Here is a 24647-nt window from a genome sequence, read left to right as displayed (position 1 = left end):
AGGGCACCAGATCCCCTGAAACTAGAGTTAAAGACAGTTGTGAGCCACCGTGTGGGTGCTGGGAATCGAACCTGCGTCCTCAGCTACAGCTCTTCACCACTGAGCCATCTTTTCAGCCCCTTGTTTGTTCTTTTTGGGTGTTTGTTTTGAGACAAAAGTGTCATGTAGTCCAGGTTGGCCTCAAACTTCCTAGGTAGCCAAGGCTAGCCTTAAATGCTTAATCCTCCTGCCTCTACCCCCAAAGTGCCAGGATTGTAGGTACGTGCCACCACACTTGCTTTTGTTTAATACAGGATCTTACTTTATGATTCGGGCTGACTGGAAGCTCAGCAGTGTGACTATGTAGACCAGGCTGGCCCTGAACTCATGGTAATCTTCCTGTCTCAACCTCCCAAGTCCTGGGATCACAGACATGTGCTATCATACTTGGCAAAGAAATATAATTTTAATTGGTTTGTGGGGAAAGTAAAATTTTTTAAAAATTCTTCGGGAGGCTGGGAGTGTGGCTCAGCTGGCAGGGTGCTTGCTTATTGTGTTTGTGGTTCTGGGTTCAATTCCCGGGGCAGGGGCCAGAACTTCAAGGTCATCTTTGGCTACAAAGTAAGATGGAGGCCGGTTTGGGATACTTGAGATCCTGCCTCAGGACAACAACAATAAAAAAGAATGCATTGGCCGTAGCCTAGCCCTCCTAATGTGGATCTCAAGCATGGCTAGATCCAGCTTAAGTGATGACATCAGTTATCTGTCAATCTCATTTTGCTCTGCTACCCTCTGCATTGGTCCAAGAGGAGGTAAAGAGTGTTTTGGGGCTTGCATCCTGGCAGCCAACAAACCCTTCAGGAAAATACTGCCTATTTCCAGATCGTCGCAGCCACGGGGCACGGGTAGCTCGGGTGCTCATTTTGGATTTAACAGCCACCATGATTGGCTAAACCTGGACCATGTATACGTGACCAGGGGGGTTGTGGCAATCCTGCTGGAACCCCAGACACTGAGAGTAGAAGGGAGGGTCCCCCCAGAAGAAGGCAGCATTAGGGGAGGCAAAGTTGGACCTACCCCCGGGGTCTCCTAGGACCCCACACCCCTACCTTAGCACTCTGTCCCTCTCAGGACAATATTCCCAAACCTCTGCCTCCACAGCCATGGGTCACAGCCTCCTAGGTCTCGGGCATTTTTGTCTTAGTTAGGGTTACTATTACACGGTTACTTTTATACCATGACCAAAATCAAGTTGAAGAGGAAAGGGTTTATTCGGTTTACACTTCCACATCCACAGTCCATCACTGAAGGAAGTCAGGACAGGAACTCAAGCAGGACAGGAACCTGGAGGCAGGAGCTGATGTAGAGTCCATGGAGGGTGCTGCTTACTGGCTTGCTCCCTATGGCTTGCTCTGCCTGCTTTTCTTATAGAACCCAGGACCACCAGCCTAGGAATGGTACCACCTACTATTGGCCAGGCCTTCCCTCATCAATCACTAATTAAGAAAATGCTCTATAGACTTGTGTACAGCCTGATCTTTGGAGGTTTCCTTCTCTGGGATGAGTTTAACATGTGTCAAGGTGACATAAAACTAGTCAGCACAAGCTCATGCCTTTAATCTCAGCACTCTGGAGGGAGAGGTAGGTGATCTCTGTGAGTTTGAGGCCAGCCTGGTCTACAAAGCGAGATGCAGGACATGTACCAAAATGACACAGAGAAACCCTGTCTCAAAAAACAAAAACAAAAAACAAAAAAAGAAGAAGAAGAAGAAGAAGAAGAAGAAGAAGAAGAAGAAGAAGAAGAAGAAGAAAGAAAGAAAGAAAATCATGTAGCAAAACCTTTCCAATGTTCCAATCACTAACAAGAAAGCCACAGGCATGGGTTGCAAGAGAGGAGAGTGAGGTCTAGAGAGGCCATTTGCCCAAGGTCACAGGCTGCCAGGGTCACTCACAGCTAACGGTACTGTGCAGGGCTGTTCTTGGGTCCATCCCTGTCACCATCTGGGACCTCACAAGGCCCCACCTACTGCAGCCCCACCCACGCCCATGAGGGCACTTGTGAAGCTGTGCTCAGAAAATCCAGCCTCCTTCAACTTCAATCTAAGCACATAAGCTGGAAGATGGGGGAAGGGGCTGGGGAGACCAGGGCCCTCCCAGGACTGTTTGCCAAGGACTAGACACCCCCACACACACTTCAGGCAGGTGAGCATGTAGACATCACCAACCTGAGACCAGGAAGTTCGCTCTGGCTTGGCCCAGCAAGCTCACCAAGGAGAGGCAGCTGAAGGACACTTCCCTCCAGAGTTCCCTGGCCCAGGGTGCATGCCCTCAGGAAGCCTGGGAGCAATGTGGCCATATTCCTAGAGAGGAGCACACTCCTTCTTGCCCACCAATCAGTTGGTCCTGGTTCTTGGATCTTGCTGGACTGTAATTGCTGTGGGCAGAATGCTCCAGAAAGTAGGCGGAGTGATTCGGGAGGTCCTAGACCTGTAGGAGGGTGCCAACGGTAGAGCAGACCCTCAGTGCACTCTTTCAGTGTCTGTGCCTCTGACAGTCTACTAAGGGAAGTCTGTTCCTTCCTGTGCTGTGTGGCAACACACACCTTTAATCCCAGCACGCAGGAGGCAGAGGCAAGTGGACTTCTGTGAGTTCGAAGTCAGCCTGGATTCGGTCTAGCCAAGGACTAGGGAGACCCTAGACCTTGTCTAAAATAAAAATGGGGATGGGAGGAGTGCTTGTTCAAGGTCAGCTAGCATCAGTAATTAAGAGTTTGTTTTTCTCCATGCCTCTGTGGTCCCTCAGTCCAGCTTGCCTGTGACCTCAGAGAGGCCTTCCCATCTGCCACCTCTCCATCTCCATCCCTTGACTTTCCATCCTAGCACACCCCACTACAGGTAACTGTTTTTGTTTGTCTGCACTCACACCCCGCCTTTGTGTCTGCTCCTTCCTCTCACATCCCGCTGATAATCTCCCCGTCTAGGGACAAAGATGAATAGCCAGGCTTGATTCCTGTTGCCTTCTGACTCTCGCTACCCCTTAGCCAGTGCCCAGCCCATGTTTATGGGGCCTCCATCCCACCAATATGGATAGCAAGCGAGCTGTGCTTCCCAAAGACCAGTCCACACAGGAGCAACTATCACCCACTGCCTGCATCTTGTCCCTAAGCCCTTCTCCTTCTGTCCTAAACTCAGCTGTCATGGCCCTCGTAGAAGACTGTGTCCCCTGCTGGGACTTCCGAGGAGGAAAGAGAGCTGCTCTGAGCCTGGCAGGGAGGGAGGAGGGGAGCAAACCTGTGAGCTGGCAGACAGAGGGCGTGTGTTCCTCCGCCAGCACACTTCCTGGGTTTCCATTGCAGGAAGTTTGGCACCTGCCTATCGGTGCCACTGATACCAAGGCTGGGGCAGGCGACTTTTAGCCAGGACAGTCCCCCAACTGGGACCAGCAGGAGGAGGTGGAACAGAGGCCAGAGGTGCAGGACAGCCGGTGAGTGGTAGCAGCTGGACCCCCTCATACTGCCTCAGACTCTCCCAAGCATAGAGTGGATGTGGGGAAGCTGGGGTCCTAGATTTAGTCCCTTTGACCTTGGGTTGACCCTAAGTCAACCCCTCGGTTTCTTCATTGACCCACTGGATGGAGCGGTGGGGTAGACGGGTAGACTGGGGAATACGGTGGAAGTACGGAGAACGGGCTGGTTCCATTTGACTTACTAGGGTTTTGAGGTTCTGCAGCTAGAAGTGTCTGAACCCCTGCATGTGGCACCCTGCTTTCCCAACAGAGGCTGTAAGAGTCTTCACACCTGTTGCAGAGACCCCATTGCCAGGTTGGGAACGTCCCTCAGGGGCCCTTGGGCACAGGCAGCCTCCATGTAGTACCAGGCTCCATCCTTGGCTCTTATCTGGGGACGGTGGCAGCGGTCCAGCCTCTGGGACTAGCAGATCCATGGGCCTGAGGGGCGCCGTCTGGTCTGGCCTGAATCCAGCCTTGCCCCTTGCCTATTGCACAACCCTTGATCCTCACCAGCTTCAGCGTCTGGTCTGTGGGGTGAGACCTATCAGTCCTGGAATTGAGTCTGGAAGGGTTAAATGAAGGTTTGAAGGGGTAGAAGGGAAGCTTCTGGAAATGGCTCTACTGTATGTAGTGACTGTCTTTGTTCCTCCACACTGGTGGCAAGAACCAGATGCAAAAAGCTGGTGACAAACAGGCTGTTATGGGGGTGTGGGGCTCAGTGGGGAGGAGGAGGATGGAGCTGAGCACCAAGGCACCCCCACTCTCACCTCCCGGGGTGGTGGTCCCTTCAGCAGCAATCCCAGGACCACTTTGGTTGGGTGTGGGCTACAGAAGGGGACCCGATCCTGCCTGGCTGCCCCCCAGATGACTCTCCCCTGCCCCGCTCCCCCATTGTGGCTTTAATCAAAAGAACAATCTGCCTGCTCGCCTGGGAATCAGACCCAGATTCCTTTCCCCAGCAATGTCCTGAGGCCTCTGGGGACCTGGGCAGCCCAGCCCAGCCCCAGCCTAGGCCCCAGGGCTCAGGGCTCAGAGCGCAGGGCTCCACTTCTCCAGGGGCCAGTAACAGGGCCAGGAAGCAAACAGGTGACATGACTGTCTCCCCGGGTCTCCTGTTGGGGCCTTCTCCCACTGTAGGACCTGAGATCCACTCGTAAAAGGATTAATAGGCTCAAGCAGGCGCTGACAGCCCAGGCCAACAGACCCAGGTGACTTGCCTCACTGGGGTCTCTGGGGACCCCTACCCCAGGCATTCCTTGAAAAAGCCCCCACGCTCCCAGCCTATGTTAGCCCCTGATTATCTTAATATTATCGCTTTAACTCCTGGCCAAGTTGCAGAGGTGGGCAGTGGGGACCCCCTTTTAGGGATGAAAGAACCTGAGGTTTAGGGAGATGGGGTAACAGCCCCAGGTCGTGCGTCTAGCCTCACTCGGGACCCTGAAGGATCTTAGAGCCAACTGGGTGTAAGTACCCCTCCCCACTAGATGGGGCAGGTGGAGCCGCTCATCCAGGTGACCTAGGGGGAAGGTGGCTAAGGATCCCCCGGGTGCACGGTAGGGGTGGGCAACGGAGGAGGAGGAGCCACGGGAAGGGGGAGGAGTGGCGGGAACAAAAGGAGGGGGCGCGGCCGCAGGTGGGGGGGCAGGTAGGACGAGCCCGCGCCCCCTCCCCGAGCGTCACCTTTTATGGTAAGGCGCGCGGGGCGGCGGGGCGGAGGGAGGCCGGGGCGGGAGCGCGGGGCGGAGGCGCAGCGCTGTCGGAGGCCGGGGCATGGGGCGCGCAGCAGGTAAGCGGGTGCGGCGTGGGGGTTCCAGCCGTGCGCCCCAGGCAGGGTCACCCACAGGTGGCCGCATGGGCAACTCTCGGCCACCGCGCTGGCCCCAGCCTGGCGCTGCTCGGGGGCTCGGGGCGGGTACTATCCCTGTGTTCTCTTGTCCCTGGGAGTCCCAGGATTTCAGCTTTGGGGGACTCCAGGAGGTTGAGTGCGGGTCCGGTGCGGTGGGGTCATGTGCCTGCTCTGAAGTGGGACGGGGCGAGCAGGGCGGAAGCTCCTGCACAAAGGACAGCGTTCCGCACATGGATTGAATTATAATTGCCGCAGTGACCCGGCCAGCTGCCCCGCTCCGCTGCTGTTCCAGGGCGTGCGCGAGGGGTGTGGGGGGTTCCCGAGCTCCCATGGCCCTGGAGCTCTGTTCCCAGCTCCAGTCAGGAGAGGGGACGGAGAAGGGGTCCTGGGGTCTCCTCGCCCGGCCTGGCAGGGTGGGGTGTGGGAATGGACGATCCCCAAGGTGTGTACAGCTACTCCCTCTTCTCTAGCCCAGACCTGAGGACCCAAGGGACAGGCTGGGCAGCGCCCAGATTCCTGCTCTCAACAATGGAGACCACTGTCCTCCGGCCCCGGGGCTCCGCCTGCCCTCCTGGGCTGAATGACCAGCTGGTCTCCTCGCAGCCACCCTCCAGGGCCGATTTCTCTTTACTTGATGACTAAAAAAACAGGGCCAGAGAGGTTGAGTGACTGCATCAAGGTCACCCAGTACGAGCCATGGCGGGGGAGAACCCAGCTCTGTGCCTCTTCCTTCTCTAGAGTAGGAAAGAAGATGAGACCCCTACCCTTTGGAGACTGCAAGGTGTCTTGTGGGAGGGAGTGGGGGCATAGACTCTCCCTCCTGTCTCCAGCAAAGTTTAATTCTGGCCCCAAACTTAGATTGCTTTGTGGGGCTGTGTGAAAGGGCGATGCTTAGAAGTGACTCCGAGGTGGCTTTAGAAGTGCGGGCAAAGGGTTAGGATCGAGGGGACGACTCCAGGCAGCCAGCACATCCCTTGCCAGGGGTTGTAGCCTCAAGCCGTCCCGGCTGGCTGGGTTGGCCGGCTCTCAGCCTCCTTCCTTCCTCTTGACAGGAAATGACTTTCCTTCCCTTTGTTCCTACTTTCTCCGCTTACCCAACTGGATCTGGGTGTCTGATTTGCCCTCCGGGGAGGAAGGATGGGGGTGGAGGGTCGGCTGGGAAGTTGTCATACAGCGCCTCCCCCCATCCAGGGTGAACTCAGGGGCAGTGGGACCAGAGGGAAGCGCCAGCAGGCTTTCCTTATGGGACCTGACAGGGCTTTGAAATCCCCAGCGCTGCTGCATCCACAGGCCCGAGGTCCCCACGGCTGCTTGACAAGGATAGGGGCGGGTATGGCTGCCCAGCTGTGAACATCTGGCCTCCATGCTGGATGTTTCAGAGGAAGCAGGCAGAATGGAGTGGGGGTCAGACTGGGGGGGGGGAAGAGGGAGGGGAGGGTTCCCGAAGAGCCACAGCCTGTCCCAGGGGACCCGCCTAGAATGTGTTGACCGCAAGAAACTGATCTGGATTGGGTCATTTGGGGGAAGGGGAGGAGCTTGGGGTGGGGGAGGAGGCTTGTACGGTCCAGGGAAGAAAAAGTCCAAGGATGCCTATGGACTTCCAGGTTGCAGGATTCTGTGATAGGATTCCAAGCCTGCTGGAGGGCCAGGGAAACGCACTTAGCTTCTTGTTAGGACCCTGTGACAGATCTCCTTACAGCCGAGGTTTGAGGTCTGAGTTCTTGGCTTTATAAATGTCACTGTTAGGGTTTCTGTTTTAATTCTGAAGACCACTTACAAAATAAGTTCTATTTATGGGGCTGAGTTGAGACAGGGTCTAACTATGTAGCCCCAGGCTTGGGTTAAACTCATGGAAATCCTCTGTCTCAGCCCCCTAAGTGCTGAGATTACAGGTGTGTATTATCATTCCTGGCTTCAAAATATTTTTTGAAGGGTCCCTCTATGTAGCCCAGGCTATCTTGGAACTCATTATGTAGACCAGGCTGGCCTCATACTTACAGAAATCCACCTGCCTCTGCTTTTGGAGCGCTAGGATTAAAAGCATGCGCTATCACGCCTGGTGCCCCCAGAGCCATTTTACGGGTTTTTTCCCCTCTCTGTCAGCCAGCAGGAGAGGCCATGGAGGCTGATGCACCTTGAGAATCAGAGGGAAACCTGTGCATGACCATGTGGGGTTCACATCAGCTGTTAGCGCCTCTTGGGGCTGCCCGCCCCCACACTGTCCAGCCCCACTGCTGGAGACTAACCATACTCCTTCCCCGACTTCAGTCGTATCGTGGTGGCCCACACAGAAAGAGGAAGGGAGATAAAGGACACATTTTTAGCCATGGGAACTAAGGTTGGGTGCCAGGGAGGACTTCTGTGGCCAGTTCACCCACAGTGACCCACCTAGACCTTGGCCCCGAGGCCGCTCTCTTCAGGAACCGCCTGCCCTTCCCAGCATGAAGGTGCCTCCTCTGCCCAGATCTGTGCTTCCACGCTGGCTCTGTGAACTGCTTTCTGACTCTTGATGATGCGGACAGCTGAAGGCAGGCAAGGTTACCTGAGGGTCTCAGACACGTGCATAGTGAGCCAACAGGTCCTGGGACAAGCTGTCCTCACCCCCCCCCCAGGAAGCCACAGATCGCCCCAGGGTGGGAGTCAGGGGAGGCTTTGTGGAGGAGGTGAGGTTTGAACTGCGTCTCAGAAAGCTGAAATTAACTCTGTAGGAACAGAAAGGGGAAAGCTGACTGGATCCTCCAACAGAGAAAAACAGTCTCGGGGAAGGAAGGGCTAAGTGCTTAAAAATAATTTGAGGGGCCAGGCATGATGGTACACGCCTTTAATCCCAAGGAGGCAGAGGCGGGTAGGTCTCTTGAGTTTGAGGCCAGCCTGGTCTACAAAGAGAAACCTTGTCTTGAAAAACCAAAAATAAATAATAAAATAATAATAACTTGAGGTGGGTTGGGCTTGGCTCCGTGGTAGAGCATGCACCTTATGTGCACAAGGTCCCAAGGCCCTCCCCAACATCCGAGAGATGGGCAGGACTGGGGGAGGTTGAAGCCACGGAAACACAGACTTTTTTTTTTTATCCTTCTGAGGTAATAAGGAACTTTAAAAAACTTTTTAAGCAGCAGGGTGGTGGCTCACACCTTTAATCCCAGCACTTGGGAGGCAGAAGCAGGTGGATCTCTAAGTTCTTGGCCAGCCTGGCCTATATAGTGAGTTCCAGGACAGCTAGGGCTACACAGAGAAACCCTGTCTCAAAAAAAAAGATTTTTCCCTTTTTTGTCTTTTGTTTTTTTTGAGACAGGGTTTCTCTGTGTAACAGCCCTAGCTGTACTGAAACTCATTCTGTAGACCAGTCTGGCCCCGAACTCAGAGAGATCTACCTGTCTCTGTCTTCCAAGTGCTGGGATTAAAGGCTTGCGTCACCACTGCCCAGCTTCAAAAAAGCTTTTAAGCAGAAGAGAAGCAATCAGATTTAAGTTCTGGAAAGATTAGGGTTAGGGGGTGGGTAGGAGACCAGCCATCTACCGACTCTCTCTCTCTCTCTCTCTCTCTCTCTCTCTCTCTCTCTCTCTCTCTCTCTCTCTCTCTCTCGAGCACACACACACACACACACACACACACACACACACACACACACACGGGGTCCTGAAGCAGGGCATCGTTTTGGAAATGGGCAGAGTAAAAATTCTACCATGAGGCAGAGCCAAGCATGTGCTGGTTTGGGGGCCGAATGGAGAGGGCAGGAGGGAACTGAGCAGTCAAGTGCATGGCTCTGGGCTGAAATGCCAACTCCAGTGCTGTGTGACCCTGGACAAGGGACTTGACTTCTCTGAGTCTTAGTTTTCTCACCCATAGGATTGAGTGGTCACGGGGTGTTGTTGGGTGCTTGGGGCAGCATGGGAACAGAGTGGGTCTTGTGTCTTTTATTCATCTGGTCACTCTTTTTTTTTTTTTTTTTAAGTCTCGTCTTTCCTGTTTTCTTCAGTGGAGCTGGCCTGAACCTTGGACCTTGTCTTCCAATAGAATCGGTATCTCAGGTGAGGGAGGGGCAGTTGCCAGGTGTCAGCCTGCGTCTGTCAGCTGCCTGGGCTGGGCTCTGAGGAGGTGGCCAGGGAAGGTGACCTCTGAGTTGCTGTGGGGCTGTCCATAGGCCACTGGGAGGGGCCTTCGGGGTGTGTGGGCCCCTGTGACCTGGCCACCTGGTGGCCACCTGGCCTCTCTGAAGGCTGTCCCCTGCCCCTCCTCCTTCCCTTCTCACTGTGCAACCCAGGCTGGCCTAGAACTCACCATTCTCCTGCCTCAGTCCTGTCTCTGGTGCAGTTGGGTGTTGGGCTGGGCCTACCAGTACAGTGAGGTTTCTCTTGAGAGAAAGGAGCTCTGAGAAAGTTCTGTGGCCAGCGGGGTACCCTGTCAACCTGAACCCCTGTGCCCCCAGCCCCAGCAGGAGCCGACCATGGCCTCCAAGCCGGAGAAGAGGGTGGCCTCCTCTGTGTTCATCACCCTGGCACCCCCACGCCGTGACGTGGCTGTGTCTGAGGCAGTGGGCCAGGCAGCTTGTGAAGCTCGACATGCCCGGCCCTGGGAGACTCCCACGAAGACCCCTGGGGCTGGCTTGAGCAGGAACCCCAATACCTGGACACCCTCTGGCAGAACCACAGCCTCGTTCCCTGCAGCCCCACCCCGGCTCTCGAACGGAGGTAAGAGTGGCCCTAAGGGGACCAGGACAGAGACAGAAGCAAGGCAGGGAGGAAAAGGCCGGCTCTGGGCTACTCATTCGTTCAGTTGCCTACTGTGTGGGACCCACTTGCCTGCACCTGAGGCCTGGCTCCTCTGAGCAATGTGATGTTGCAGGTCACATAGCCTCTCTAGGCCTCAGTGTCAAAAACTTCAAAGTATAGTTGTGAGGGTTAAGAGCATTAACACAGGACCAGCAAGGCGGCTCAGCAGGTAAATAATCTCGCTGGGCAAGCCTAAGGACCCAAGTTCAATCCCCAGAACCTACACAAAGGTGGAAGCATAGATCAGCTTCTGCAAGTTGTCCTCTGACCTCCACATGTGCACACATGCATATACACATGGACACACACATGCACATACACATGTGCACACATATGCTCATACACATGTGCGCACACATGCACATACACATGGGCACATACACATGTGCACACACATGCACATACACATGTGCACACACAAGCACACTAAGTAAAGTTAATTGAAAATTACTGAATGTCAAAAGAGTGACGTTGCCGTGGAGCCTGGTGCCATCCAGAAGAGTTAACTCTTTCTGCGGCTCCTCTGAGGAAGCTTCTCTGAGGCCTCTTGCCAGATGGGGGAAGTAGAAACAGGTATGGAGGCCACGAGACAGAAATGAGCTGGGAGGGTCGGAAAGATGTCCTCACTCTGTTCTTGGGCATTGCTGCTTACCTGCTACACAATTTCTTCTGTGTGCTGGCGCACGTACGTGTGACGCATCAGTGGACAGCTTGTGGGTGTGGTTCTCGCCTTTCAATCCCCAGATGGGTCCTGGGATTGAGCGCAGGTCATCAGGCTTGGTCACAGTGTCTTTTCCTGCTGGGCCATTTCTCTAGCCCTGTGATTTATTTTTAATTGTGTGTGTGTGTGGTGTGTGTGTGTGTGTGTGTGTGTGTGTGTGTGTGTGTGTGTGTGTGTAACATGCGGAGGTGAGAGAAAAACCTGAGCAGTGGGAGAAAAGAAGCACAGACAAGGATCCCAGGGATTGAACTCCAGCTGACACACTGGGCGTTAAGTACTTTATGGGCTGAGACATCGCACACCTCTCCCAGATTGCTGATCTTCCTCAGCTCATTGTCCCAGACAGAAGAGAGTCCTAGCTAGGAGAGGACACCGCCTTGTGGTGCCTCTGAGAAAGCTGGATCCTGACTCACAAGCTTGCACAGAGCGTGGCTCCCAGGTTCCCACACTTCCAGCGGGTCAGTCACACCGCGTCACTTCTGGGCTTGTTCCAACACAGCTCGGCCCCACCTCAAAGCTGGAGCTGAGGCTTTAGTTTGCATTTTTCTGCGTTTCTGGGTGGTTATTACACTTTGTGAATCTTTATTTTTATTTACTTGTTTATTTTTGGTTTTTCAAGACAGGGTTTCTCTGTGCAGCCCAGTCTGTCCTGGAACTCCCTCTGTAGACCAGGCTAGCCTTGAAGTCACAGAGATCAGCTTGTCTCTGCCTCCCAAGTACTGGGATTAAAGGCATACATCATCATACCCAGCTAATTATTTTTTTTTAATTTGCTTTTTTTTTTTGAAACAGAGTTTTTCTGTGAAACAGTGCTGGCTGCCTTGGAACTCACTCTGTAGACCAGGCTGACCTCCAACTCACAGAAATCCACCTGCATCTGTTTCCTGAGTGCCTGTCTGCTTTTCTGTATGTGCACTATGTGTATACAGTCTTTGTAAAGGCCAGAAAACGGTGTCAGATCCCTAGAACTGGAGTTATAGGCAGGAGACTCTTTTTTTTTTTAATAATTTATTTAAATTTATTTTTTGTACATTGGTGTGAAGGTGTCAGATCCCCTGGAACTAGAGTTACAGACAGTTGGGAGCTGCCATGTGGGTGCTGGGAATTGAACTCCAGTCCGCTGGAAGAGCAGCTAGTGCTCTTAATCTCTAAGCCAGCCCACCAACCCCAGATCTGTTTCATTTGTGTGTGTGTGTGTGTGTGTGTGTGTGTGTGTGTGTGTGTGTGTGTATCTGTGTGTGGGTTTGTGCACGTGAGTGCAGTACTAACAGAGTCCAGAAGAGGGTGTAGGATCCCCTGGAACTGGAGCTACAGGTGGCTATGAGCTGCCTGATGTGGTTCTGGGACTTGAACTCCAATCCTCTGTAAGAGCAATACATGGGCTGGGCGGTGGTGGCGCACACCTTTAATCCCAGCACTCGGGAGGCAGAGCCAGGCGGATCTCTGTGAGTTCGAGGCCAGCCTGGTCTCCCAAGCGAGTTCTAGGAAAAGTGCAAAACTACACAGAGAAACCCTGTCTTGAAAAAACCAAAAAAAAAAAAAAAAAAAAAAAAAAAGCAGTACATGGGTTAACTGCTGAGCTACCTCTTCAGTTCTCCAGTCCCCTTTTTTTATTCATTTTAAATTACATTTACTTATCGTATGTGTGCCATGGCATTTGTATGTGAGCTCAGAGAACAACTTGTAGGAATCCATTCTCTCCTTCCACCTTGTAGGCCCTGGGAATGGAACTCAGGTCCGCAGGCTTGGCAGCAAGCACCTTTGTCCACGGACCAATGGCGCTGTCCCACAAAATACACTTTCACTGGCCCATGGTAATTGTCCGTGTTTATGGGGTACTGTATCATGTTTTACAGCTTGTAGACAGCATGCTATCATCAAGTTAAGGTAATTAGCGTATCCGTTGCCTCAAATGCTTATTTCTTTGTGGCGGGAACATTCAGAATCCTGTTAGCTATTTTGAAATGTACGATCGACTGTTGCCAAGCGCAGCGGGAGCATTTCTCCTTCCCGGTGTGGAGGCACAGGCCTGAAATCCCAGCTCTCAGGAGGCTGAGGAAGGAGGACTGGAACAGGAAAGGGGGAGAAGGGAGGAGAGCTGAACTTTCCTTCTACCCAGCCTCACCCTGAACCTGCCAATGCTCTGAATGAGTAGAGGACACTTGCTGTGGTCGGGAGGTGAGACTTCCGCCCTGCAGCAGTGACCTAAGTCTGGCCCTAGACCAGGAGCTGGAGGTGGTCCAGCCCCCAGCCATCTGTGTTTAAACAGCCACCCCTCCCCACCCCATGATGCTGCAAATCTACTGCTTATTTGGGGCCCCAGTCTAGAACATACATCCATCAGTAAGGTCCCTTCAGCCCTGGGGAGGGGTGGGGAGGGCTAGGAAGCCTGACCCCAGAGAAGTGACTGTGGGAATTAGCTGGGCATGGGCCTGGTGCTAGAGCCCAGGGCTTCAGGCTCCGGAAGTCTAGAGCTTTCTGCACTTGGCTTTTGTCCCTCAGTGCTCATTGTCTTCCTCCACCTTTATTTGTGTGTATATGTGTATGTATGTATGTGTATCTGTGTGTATGTGTGTATGTATGTATGTGTATCTGTGTATGTATATGTATATGTATGTATGTATGTGTATATGTATGTATGTGTGTATGTAGGTATATGTGTATCTGTGTGTGTATGTATGTATATATATATATATATGTGTGTGTATCTGTGTATGTATGTATGTGTGTATGTATGTATGTGTATCTTTGTATGTATGTATGTGTATGTGTGTATATATGTATATGTGTATCTGTGTGTGTATGTATATGTGTATCTGTGTGTGTATGTGTATCTTTCTTTGTATGTATGTATGTGTATCTTTGTATGTATGCATGTGTATGTGTGTATGTATGTATATGTATGTGTATGTGTGTATCTGTGTGTATGTATGTGTATGTGTGTATATGTGTATGTATGTGTATGTGTATATGTGTATGTATATATATGTGTATATGTGTATGTATGTATATGTGTACATGTGTATGTATGTATATGTGTATGCCACAGGTAAGAGGGCAACTTGGAGGACTGTTCTCGTCCATCCTCTGGGTCCTAAGGACTGAAGAATTCAGGTCAGGTTCTCAGACTTCGTAGCCAAGTTTCTTTCCCACTAAGCCACCTGGATGGCCCATCCTCTGCCTCCTCTTCCTTTTCTGTTTGTTTGTCTTTGGTTGGATGTTTGGTTGCTGGTTGGTTTTGTTTGTTTAAAACATGTTCTTGTTTTGTTTTTGTTTATTTATTTGTGTTTTGTTTTTACATCCCAACCAAAGTTCCCCCTCCCTCCCCTCCCCCTCCTTCTCCCCTTCCCCACCCCAGTCCTCCTCCACTGTTTCTCTTCAGATACTGGTGGGCCTCCCATGGATATCAGCCAGCCATGGTATATCAAGTTGCAATAAGACTAGGCACCTCCTCTTTTATTAAGGCTGGATGAGGGGCTGGAGAGATGGCTCAGAGGTAAAGAGCGCTGGCTGCTCTTCCATAGGTCATGAGTTCAATTCCCAGCAACCACATTGTGGCTCATAACCATCTGTAATGAGATCTGGCCTACAGGGATACATGCAGACAGAACACTGTAAACATAATAAATAAATATATATATTTTTTAAAAAGGCTGAATGAGACAATCTGGTAGGAGGAATGGGTCCCCAAAGCAGGCAATAAAGTCAGAGACAACCCCTGCTCCCACTTAGCAGTCTCACAAGGAGACCAAGTTACACCATTTAGCACATATTCAGAGGGCCTAGGTACTGACCCATGCAGACTTCCTGGTTGTCGGTTCAGTCTCTGTGAGGCCCTGTGAGCCCAGGTTAGTTGGTGCTGAGGGTTTTCTTGAGGTATATGTTCTTAATATATAGACCAAGCTGGCCTGGAGCTCACAGAGATCCATCCGCCTCTGCCTCCCATGCCCTGGGGACTGAAGACCTGTGCCACCATGCCGGCCTCACTGGGCCACTATTAACAGTGCTCGTCCTGTACCTCACAGTGACAGCAGCCAGCACAGTTCCTTCCTGAGACTCCTCTTACCCTGGCCCCACCCCTACCTTGTCACCTTCATGAAGGGAGCTGGCACCCGACTGGTTGCAGTCTGTGGTCTTGGTGGTGATGGTGGTTCGGGAACAGAGGAAGATGATGGGCTATGGCAGTGGTGGCCAAGCCTGCCCCTCCTCTGTCCCCCAGCAACACAGAAGCCATTGCCCAACAACCGGTCATTAGGATCCAAGGCCCTAACTCTCCTGCTCCGGCCTCCACACACAGAGCTCACTCAGGGGAGCCCACGCTACCTGTGCCGGCAGTGGGATGGTCCTGGGCCATGTCTGACCCGAGGTTCTGTGTGCTGTCTCGTGGGGATGTAGCTGGGTTGGTAGAGTGCCCGATTAGCTTATACACACACACAAAGGAACCTACATGGAAGTAGGAAGAGCCTACCTCTCCCGATCCAGTTTCAACTGGTCATCAAGATTTAATCTGTTCCTTCTTTTCCTGATCCTTCTGCCTCTCCACCCAATGCTGGGGTTACAGGCCAGGGCCATGGAGTCCAAGCCAACCTCTCCTGCCTCAGTTTCCAAGTGTAGTACCACCGTGCCCAGCTTTCTTCTTCTTTTCTTTATCCTGCACTACCCCCACCCTGACAGGGTTTCTCTGTGTAGCCCTGGCTCTCCTGGAACTCACTGTGTAGCCCAGGCTGGGCTTGAATTCAGAGATCCTCCTGCCGCTATCTCCTAAGTGCTGGGATTAAAGGTGTGCACCATCACCTGGCATTGCGCACTTTCCAAAGGAACAATTTAAGACCCAAACAGTTGACGCTCTTGTCTAAGGACCCCCAGCAAGCCAGTGGCAGCAGCCCAGGGTGGAAAAAAGTCTGGAGCCAGACTAAACTTTACACACTGCTGCATGGCCTTCTGGGTGAGTAGACCTTGTGCCCTGTGGAGGTTCTGGGCAACCCATCTCTTCTTCCGCTATAGGATGCTCTCCCCCACCTCCTTCCCTGAATGATGAGGACCTCGACCTCCTCCCACCTCCTCCACCACCCCCTTCGGCCTACCTGCCTCTCCCAGAAGAGGAGCCTCCTGCCCTGACGGGGACGTCACTCATTTCCGACTTGGAACAACTACACCTGCCCCCACCCCCACCTCCGCCCCTTCCACAGGTACTGCTAGTGTCCCCAGCCTCCTGGCCCCCTGGGTGGGTGGGGACCTGGGTCTTTCCAGCGTTATCAAGATGGGTGTGGTTTGGTCCCTTCTGCTTCAAGGCAGTCGGTCTTCAAAGCTCTTCCAAATCCCAAAGTTGATAGAAACTGTTTGGGATTTTCAAAGTCCCTGGAGAGACGCGTCCCCCACCTACTTTGTTCCTTAGTTACCCACTCTGCTCCAAGACATGTGCTGGTTCTGACCCAAATCTCCACATTGCATAAGAAGCCAAGTAATCCTATGCCCTTCATAGAGAGGGCTGTCAATGTGAGTGGTGTCCTGGGTCAAGGTCTATGTCACCTCCAGCTCAGTGTTGATGGGAAGGACACATCATCCTCGAGATGTTCTCAGAAACAGGAGTCAAGCTGGGTCTGATGGTTGTGGGACCATAATCCCAGACACTGAGGAGGCTGAGGCAGATTGATCATAAGGCCTAGCCTGGGCTACAAAGTGAGTTCAAGGCCAGCCTGGGCAACTTAGTGAGACCCTGTCTGAACTAAAAGTTAGAAAAAGGGTTGGAGATATAGTTAGTTCAGTGGTAGAGTGGTGGAGGGAGCCCTAGGCAGGGAGCAGGGAGCTCCTGACTCTCTAGCTGCCACGGTAACCTTCCTGCTACACTATAGAGGCAAGACACTTGCTTCTCCAGCCTCAGTTTCCTCATCTGTGCAATGGGACTAATTGTATTTGGAGCCACCCAGACGAAGAGCGAAGCTGGGAGGGTCTGGTGGGGTCCCCGCCAGCTGATCCCTGTCCTATCTCCTCAATCTGTGTCCCCACAGGCTCCACCAAAGGGATCGCCTGTCCGGCCTCGGCCCAGTCACCTCAGACCCTCGGAAGAGGAGCTACCTCCTCCTCCAGAAGAGCCTGTCGCATTTCCAGAGAGAGAGGCATCCACAGGTACGGCCGCGGGCATGGTCTCCGGGTCTCCTGCGGCCAGAATGGGCCTCTCAGGGGAAGTGGGGAGCAGGCTCCCCCTGCTCATGTGACAGGGACCGTCTGTACAGTGTGCAGCCCCGAATGACCACTGCTGCCCTGTGCTTGTCTCTGGTTTGTTGTTGGTTTTTAGATAGGGTCTCATGTAGTCCAGGCTAGCCTTGCATACGATATGTAGCCGAGGACGCCCTTCTCGTGTTCCACCTGCCTCGTCTTTTGAGTGCTAGGATCACAGTGTGCCACTGTGCCTGGCTTCCGTGGCACAGCAGAGAGAAGCCAATGCTTCATCCATGAAAAGCACACTCTCTACGCCTGCACAACATCCCTAACCTTCGTCCGTGTCGAGACAAGGTCTCTTCTAGCCACATCTGGCCTTGGACTTGAGATCCTCCTGCCTCAGCCTCCTGAGTGTCCAGATTACAGGCATGCACCTTTAAAAAAAAATCTTTTTCTTTGTTTTTCTGAGATGGGATGCCACTCTGTAGCTGGCACTGGTTGGTTTGGATCTCACTGTGAAGTCAGGCTGGCTTCAAGGTTGTGGCAATCCTCCTGCCTCAATGCTGGGATGACAGATGTGAGCTACTGTGCCCAGCTTTCTGTTTTTAGTTCTTTTTTCGTTGTGAGAGATGCGTAGCAAAATGGCTTGTCACCAAGCCTGATGACTTCATCTCTATCCTGGGGCCCATGTGGTGAATCAGACTCTCAGGTTGTTCCCTGATCGCCACACAAAGTGGGCATGCAGTCTACATGTAGGTACAACCAATCAATAAGTAAAAAATAAGGGTTTTCAGTCCTTTTTTCACTTGTTTATTTCATGCCTGTGTGTATGGTGCAGGAGGATTAGAAGTTAAGGTTGAGGCTGGAGAGACAGCTCAGAGGTTAAGAACACTGGCTGCTCTTCTAAATGACCATGGTTCAATTCCCAGTACCCACATGGCAGCTCATGACTGTTTGTAACTCCAGTTCTAGGGGATCTGGTGCCCTCTTCTGTTGCCAGACATTCATGTCATATACAGATATACATGCAGGCAAATACATATACATATAAAATAATAAAATATATTTTAAAAAACAAGTTTAAGGTCATCCTTAGCTACGTAGTAAGTTGGGGGCTACCCTGGGCTACAGGGGAAAAAAAAAAAAAACAAAGCCAACCAGGCATGGTGATGCGCACCTTTATTCCCAGCACTTATGAAGCAAAGATAGAAAGACGTCTGAGTTTGAGGCCAGCCTGGTCTACATAGCAAGTGTAGCTAGAGCTACACAGTGAGACCTTGTTTCTCCATACCCCACCCCACCCCCGAAACGTGCACACATACACACACACACACACACCACACACACATACACACCACACACACACACCATACACACCACACACACACACAACCACACACACATACACACACACACACACACCATACACACCACACACACACCACACACACACACACACACACACACACACACACACACACACACACACGTTTCTAATTTTGCCCCAAAGGACTGGGGGTCCTGTCTGTAGCAGCCACAGGGATGTTCCTCCTTGCTGGCTTTCCCAGGGCATCTCTGAGCGGGTTTCTCATCAGAATGCACAGCAGCTCCTTGCCCTTTTTTTTTTTTTTTTTTGTAAAGCTGTGTGGCAGTCCTCTTAAGAACATAGGTGTGGTGGGTTACACAGCCGTCTCCTGATGGATTTGTAGGTGGTTTCTTGCTGTAACTGCACGGAGCTGACTCACCTTACTGGGCCATTTCACCATGTGCGGGGTTTTCTGGGGTAAATTCCTAGAAGAGGAAGCACCCTATAAAAAGGTTGGTGTTTTTGAGTTTCGTATTTTTGTCAAATCACCTTCCTTAGTCATCCCAGCCTACGTGCGCCCACCAGCAGGGCTGAGTTGTTTTCTAGAAGCCTCTGCAGCACCGTGTGCCTCGTTTAATTGAGCTGTGACGCGCTTACTCAGGTCCTGCCCCAGGCACTGAAGACACACTTGTGTCTAATGCAGTGTCCTCTTTCCTGGGCCACACAGCAAGACACAAGGGCAAATGTTTTTCTAAGTTTGTCATTTGTCTTTTGACTTACACTAGATTTTGGCATAAAAATTGATTTTTTTTTTTAAAGGTACAGTCTTACAGTATAACCCAGGCTAGCCTGGAACTCTGTTCTCCTTCATCAGCCTTCACAATGCTGGGATTACAGGTGTGAACCACCGCACGCAACATCAGAATCTCTTAGTATTTTTTTTTTCTTAAGCTTTATTTTAGGGGGGCTGGGGATATGGCTTAGTTGTTAAGAGCACTGGCTGCTCTTCCAGAGGATCCAGGTTCAATTCCCAGTGCCCACATGGCAGCTCACAACTGTCTGTAACTCTAGTTCCAGGGGATCCAACACCTTCATATGGACATACATGCAGACAAAAACACCAATGCACATGAAATAAAGATAAATTAAAAATAAAATTTATTTTAGCCAGGCATGGTGGTGCACGCCTTTAATCCCAGCACTCAAGAAGCAGTAGTAGAATCTCTGAGTTTCAAAACACCCTGGTCTTCAGAGCAATATGTTGTTACTGGCATTTCAAAACAGGGTTTCTCTGTGTAGCCCTGGCTTTCCGGGAACTTGCTCTGTAGACCAGGCTGGCTTTGAACTCAGAGATTTGCCTGTTCTGCCCTCCCAAGAGCTAGGACGTGCACCACGAAGTAAGTGCCACGAAGCCCTGCTGTTCCTATCGTTTTTGATTATGAGTGTGTCCTGTGTCCTGTCGAACACATACATGAGTGCAATACCCTGGGAGTCCAGAAGAGGGCACTGGATCCCTGGAGTGATGGATAGTTGTGAGCTGACTAATGGGGGGGGGGGAGGGCGGGGGGGGGGAGGGTTAATCTCAGGTCCTCTATAGAGCAGTGTGTATTCTTAACAGCTCCTCTTAGAATTCTTGTGACGTCAGTTTTTACATGTAGATCCTGAATCAGGATCATCTGGGTGTTCATATCACCACAGCCCCCCAGATGCTGTTCACCTTCCTTCCTGGCACTTATCACGACCCTCTGTGTTTATCAGTTGAGGAAGGCTTTGAGGCCGGGCCCTGGCCACACTGGGCATCATACTCCGGGTGGTGATTGGGGACTGCCGTCCTGGGCTGGTGACAGCCTGCCTCTTCCCTGCCTCAGATGTCTGCGGCTTCTGTCATAAGCCCGTGTCCCCTCGAGAGCTGGCCGTGGAGGCCATGAAGAGGCAGTACCATGCCCTGTGCTTCACCTGCCGCACCTGCCGCCGCCAGCTCGCCGGGCAGAGATTCTACCAGAAGGATGGGCGCCCCCTGTGCGAACCCTGCTACGAGGTACCCGCTGCTGCCTGTAGCCCCCGGCTTCCGCACGCTGACCTCGGGGCGGTTCTTCCCTTCCTTTGGGAGCTCCTCGGAGGAGGGTCACTGAGAACGCAGCGGAGAGTCCGAACAGAGACCGCTGGAGCAGGACTCGGTGCCTGTGGCTGCTCTGTGTGTCCTCGTCCCAGCAGTGAAAGAAAGATAGGGCTGAGAGGTGCCAGTTCGTAGCAAGATGGCCTTGCCAGTGTGAGCCTGTGCATCCTGGCAGGAGCCTCTGGCAGGACTAGCTGGCGCCCCTCACGGCCAGCATGCAAGAGGAAGAAGGGACCACGCCATACCCCCAGTTACACAGCCCTCCATTAGGCCCCGCCTCCTAAAGGCTCCACCACCTTCTCACAGCGCCTCCTGGAGCCCGGGCCTGATGGATTGTTGGGGAGCATTGGGTATGCAGCTCAACCACGGTTTGGTGGCTTCGAGCATCGCCCATCTCTCTCTTTTAGTTATGGGGGTCACTGCATCCAAATCAAGGTGCCTCCTTCCCTAGTTCTGCAGGCTCCGGGGGAGGAGGCAGTTCCTTAGCTTTTCCAGGTTCTTTTCAGAGTTAGGTTTGTTTTGTTTTTTTTTTTCAAGACGGTGGAGGTTCAAGAGTTCAAGGTCATCCTTAGCTACATAGTGACATGACACCCAGTTTCAAAACTAGCAAAAAAAAAAGGGGGGGGACTTTCTGAAAAGCTGTTAAGAAGGTAGTTTCTCAGGCTGAGTGTAGTTCAGTGGCAGAGTTCTTACCCGGCACACACGAGGCCCTGAATTCAGTCCCTAGTACCGAAGAAGGAAAGTAACCAGGAAGGGGAGGTGGGGGGAGGAGGAGGGAGGGAGAGATAAAGACAAGGAGGGGCCCGACACACCTCATGGCTCAGGGGGGCATGTCTGAAACAGCGGCTCTCTGACCCAGGACACTCTGGAGAAGTGCGGCCAGTGTGGAGAGGTGGTCCGAGACCACGTCATCCGGGCCCTGGGCAAGGCCTTCCACCCACCCTGCTTCACGTGTGTGACCTGCGCCCGGTGCATCGGGGATGAGAGCTTTGCACTGGACAGCCAGAACCAGGTGTACTGTGTGGCTGATTTCTACAGGTGGGAAGGGAGCCTGGGGCTGGGGGAGAGGGGGAGATGGGGCAGGGCTCGGGGCAGGACTCGGGCCCCGGCATGGGGGGGGGGGGGCGCCAGGCCAACGCGTCCTACAGCTTCTGTGCCGAGAGAAGCCATCCTCCTCTCAGGTTCTCCACATAATTCAAGGGGCATCTGCTGGAGGCGACTCCCTTTGAGTCCCTGCACTCTGTCAGGCTCCTCATCTTTGTCCCCCTGTTTGAAAAGAAAGAGATGGGGCATGGTGGTTCATGCCTGCGAAGACGGAGGCAGGAGGATTGGTGATGCCCATCTGAGGTCAGCCTGGAAATGTAGAATACGGCCCTGTCTCCAAAGATAAGCAAGCAGCAGCACTCGCAGGCAGACCTCTGTGAATTCCAGGCCAGCCTGGTCTGCATACATAACAAGTTCCAGGCCAGCCAGGGCTATACAGTAAGACCCTGTCTTGAAAATAAGTGAACAAAAAATAAGCAAATGAGCCTGTCAAGACGGCTCAGTGGATAAAGGAGCTTGCCGCCAAGCCTGATGACCTGAGTTCAGTCCCTGGGACCCACAAGGTAGAAGGAGAGAACTGACTCCTGCATGTTGTCCTTGAACCTCCCCATACAACTGAATAAACATGCTAAAAAAATTTTAAATTAAACAAAGTATGAGATAGTGGGTGGCCGGACCCACTAACACTCCTCTCATTCCTGACAATTACTGCCTCGGCTAATTGCACTCTGGGAAGCTAGATTCCTTGCATTGATCCCTCCTCCCGCCTCTGCCAGGAAGGGCAGACATCTGTGGCTGTCTCTGCAGATTCTGTCACCTAGCAACCCGAGGAGGGGGGGTGGAGGCGCTCTGGGAGGTGAACTGGGGCCACCCCGTTTCCACCAGCTGATTTTGTTGTCAGCGTGAGCAGCTGACACCCCCGGTGCTCCCCCTCCCTCTAGGAAATTTGCCCCCATGTGCAGCATCTGTGAGAATCCCATCATCCCCCGCGACGGGAAGGATGCCTTCAAGATTGAGTGCATGGGAAGGAACTTCCATGAAAACTGTTACCGTTGTGAGGTGAGTGGAGCTGGGGAGGTTCGAAGGGCTGTGGCCGTGGGCAGCCTTCCCTTTCTCATTGCCCTCAGCAGAGGCCAGGAAAAATGGAGGTAGGGACCCACCAGGCTCCGTTAGAGTTCAGGGTGAGCTCACATGACTGACTGTGGAAAGAGACTGTGCTCATGGTTGTATCAGCGTTGTCAGCAGATGGTACCCCGAGGCCACCGTTTTACCTCCTGGTCCTTCTTTTACTTTCTTTTCTGAGGGCTGGCACAGCATATGGGCCCAGATAGTTCAGGTTTATATCATTAGAAGCCCCAAGAGAACGAGAGTAGGACCCTGTTGTAGGAGGGGCATACTGCCCCAAGAAGGTTCCTGGTTGGCCTGGCATGGGTCATTGTCTGTTGCTATGATAAATGCCATAATTGAAAGCTAATTGGTTGAGAAAAAGATTTGTGAGCCTCCATATGGGAGCTGGGAATCAAACTTGGGTCCTCTGCCAGAGCAATATGTCCCCTAAACTCCTGAACCATCTCTCCAACCCAAGACCTCTTCATCTTTTTTTCTTTTTTTGGTTTTTAAAGACAGGGGTTTTTTTGTAGCCTTGGCTGTCCTGGAACTTGCTCTGGCCTCAAACTCAGAGATCCGCCTGCTTCTGCCTCCTAGGTGCTGGAATTAAATGCATGCACCACCACCTTGGCCAAAGACCTCTTTGGGGAAAAAAAAATATGTTATGTGTATGAGATGTTTTGTCTGTTCACTCTGTGCGTACATACTGGCGGATGACGGAAGAGGGCACTGGGTATTTGGGAACTGGAGTTACAGATGTTAACTGTCATATGGGTGCTGGGAATTGGACCTCGTCTTCCCACCGCGGTCCCTGTAGCTATGAGCTTTCTGTCCTCTGGTGATGAAGACAACGGTGGTGGGTTTTATGTGCTCCACCTTCATGGAGAGTCCCAGAACAGGATCTCTCAATCAGCCAGTGACTAATTCCAAGCTTCTATTCACTTGTATTTATCTTAAAAGATACTGGAGAGCCAAGAGGACACTGGCAGAGAAGTTGGCTGCTTCATACATAATCTGACTTTGTCAATTAGAGTTCAAGGTCTGTTCAGCTGATACTGCACCTTGAAAGACCCATGAGGAAGATGAAGTGCTGTTATTAGTCCCAGAGCCCTGATAAGAGTCCCCCAGGACCAGGCATTTCTAAAAGCTTGGCTGAGCAAATAACCCCACTTCCTGTCCACGGTCACTTTGACCGAAGTTGCCTAGTGAGGCAGGATTTGGACTCCAGGAAGTTACATGTCAATAGGTAAGGCCCAGCCAGGCTTGGTGGCTCAAGCCTGGGCTGAATTAACATATATATATATATATATATATTTTAAATATTTATTTATTTATTATGTATACAGCATGTATGACTGAGGCCAGAAGAGGGCACCAGATCTCATTACAGATGGTGGTGAGTCACCATGTGGTTGCTGGAAATTGAACTCAAGACCTCTGGAAAAGCAGTCAGCGCTCTTAACCTCTGAGCCATCTCTCCAGCCCATATTTATTTTATTTTATTTTTTTAATTTACTATGTATACAATGTTCTGCCTGCATGTTTGCCTGCAGGCCAGAAGAGGGCACCAGATCTCATTATTGATGGTTGTGAGCCACGATGTGGTGACTGGGAATTGAACTCAGGACCTCTGGAAGAACAGCCGGTGATCTCTCCAGCCCTGGTTTTTTGTTTTTTGTTTTTTCTTTTCTTTTTCTTTCTTTCTTTTTTTTTTTTTTTTTTTTTTTGAGACAGCGTTTCTCTGTGTAGCCCTGGCTGTCCTGGAACTCGCTCTGTAGACCAGGGTGTTCTTGAATTCACAGAGATCCACCTGCCTCTGCCTCCTGAGTGCTGAGATTAAAGGTGTGTGCCACCACTGCCCAGCTAAATCAAACCCTATCTTAAACTGACCCCTAAAAACAAATGAAAAAACCCACGTATATAAAACTCAAACCACAGCAGCCTGGACCAGAACTGGGCTCTGACTCTTGCAGAAGGGACGGACGTGTCTCCATGTGCTGCCCATGGCATCCTTTACTGTTCCTGCTGACTCTATGGGCCACGTCTTTCATTGCTGTTATTGCAAGGGTGGCAACATCTTTAGGAGTGGAAAG

The 24647-nt window shown here is 52.0% G+C and overlaps 1 protein-coding gene across 4 annotated transcripts in view; it reads left to right on the top strand.

Moving 5' to 3' along the window:
• The first annotated feature begins 3338 nt into the window (after positions 1-3338).
• Positions 3339-24647, top strand: part of Fblim1 (filamin binding LIM protein 1) — a 24392-nt gene continuing 3083 nt past the window's right edge. Inside the window, exons 1-8 of one of the 4 annotated variants that reach the window (XM_042272254.2) lie at positions 3339-3462; positions 9285-9360; positions 9759-10020; positions 15827-16011; positions 16831-16948; positions 20156-20325; positions 21263-21441; positions 22389-22506. In XM_042272254.2, coding sequence (XP_042128188.1) covers positions 9777-10020; positions 15827-16011; positions 16831-16948; positions 20156-20325; positions 21263-21441; positions 22389-22506 — 1014 coding nt within the window. In that variant the 5' untranslated portion in view covers positions 3339-3462; positions 9285-9360; positions 9759-9776. Of the gene's footprint in view, positions 3463-5190; positions 5273-9284; positions 9361-9758; positions 10021-15826; positions 16012-16830; positions 16949-20155; positions 20326-21262; positions 21442-22388; positions 22507-24647 lie in introns of those variants that run through there. The other 3 variants (XM_015994347.3, XM_042272255.2, XM_015994348.3) reach the window with 3 other exon arrangements.

This window comes from Peromyscus maniculatus, chromosome 2 (genome assembly GCF_049852395.1).
Source record: "Peromyscus maniculatus bairdii isolate BWxNUB_F1_BW_parent chromosome 2, HU_Pman_BW_mat_3.1, whole genome shotgun sequence".
NCBI lineage: Eukaryota > Metazoa > Chordata > Mammalia > Rodentia > Cricetidae > Peromyscus > Peromyscus maniculatus.
Note: the sequence above shows the minus strand (reverse complement) of the source record. Positions and strands in the feature narration are given on the sequence as shown.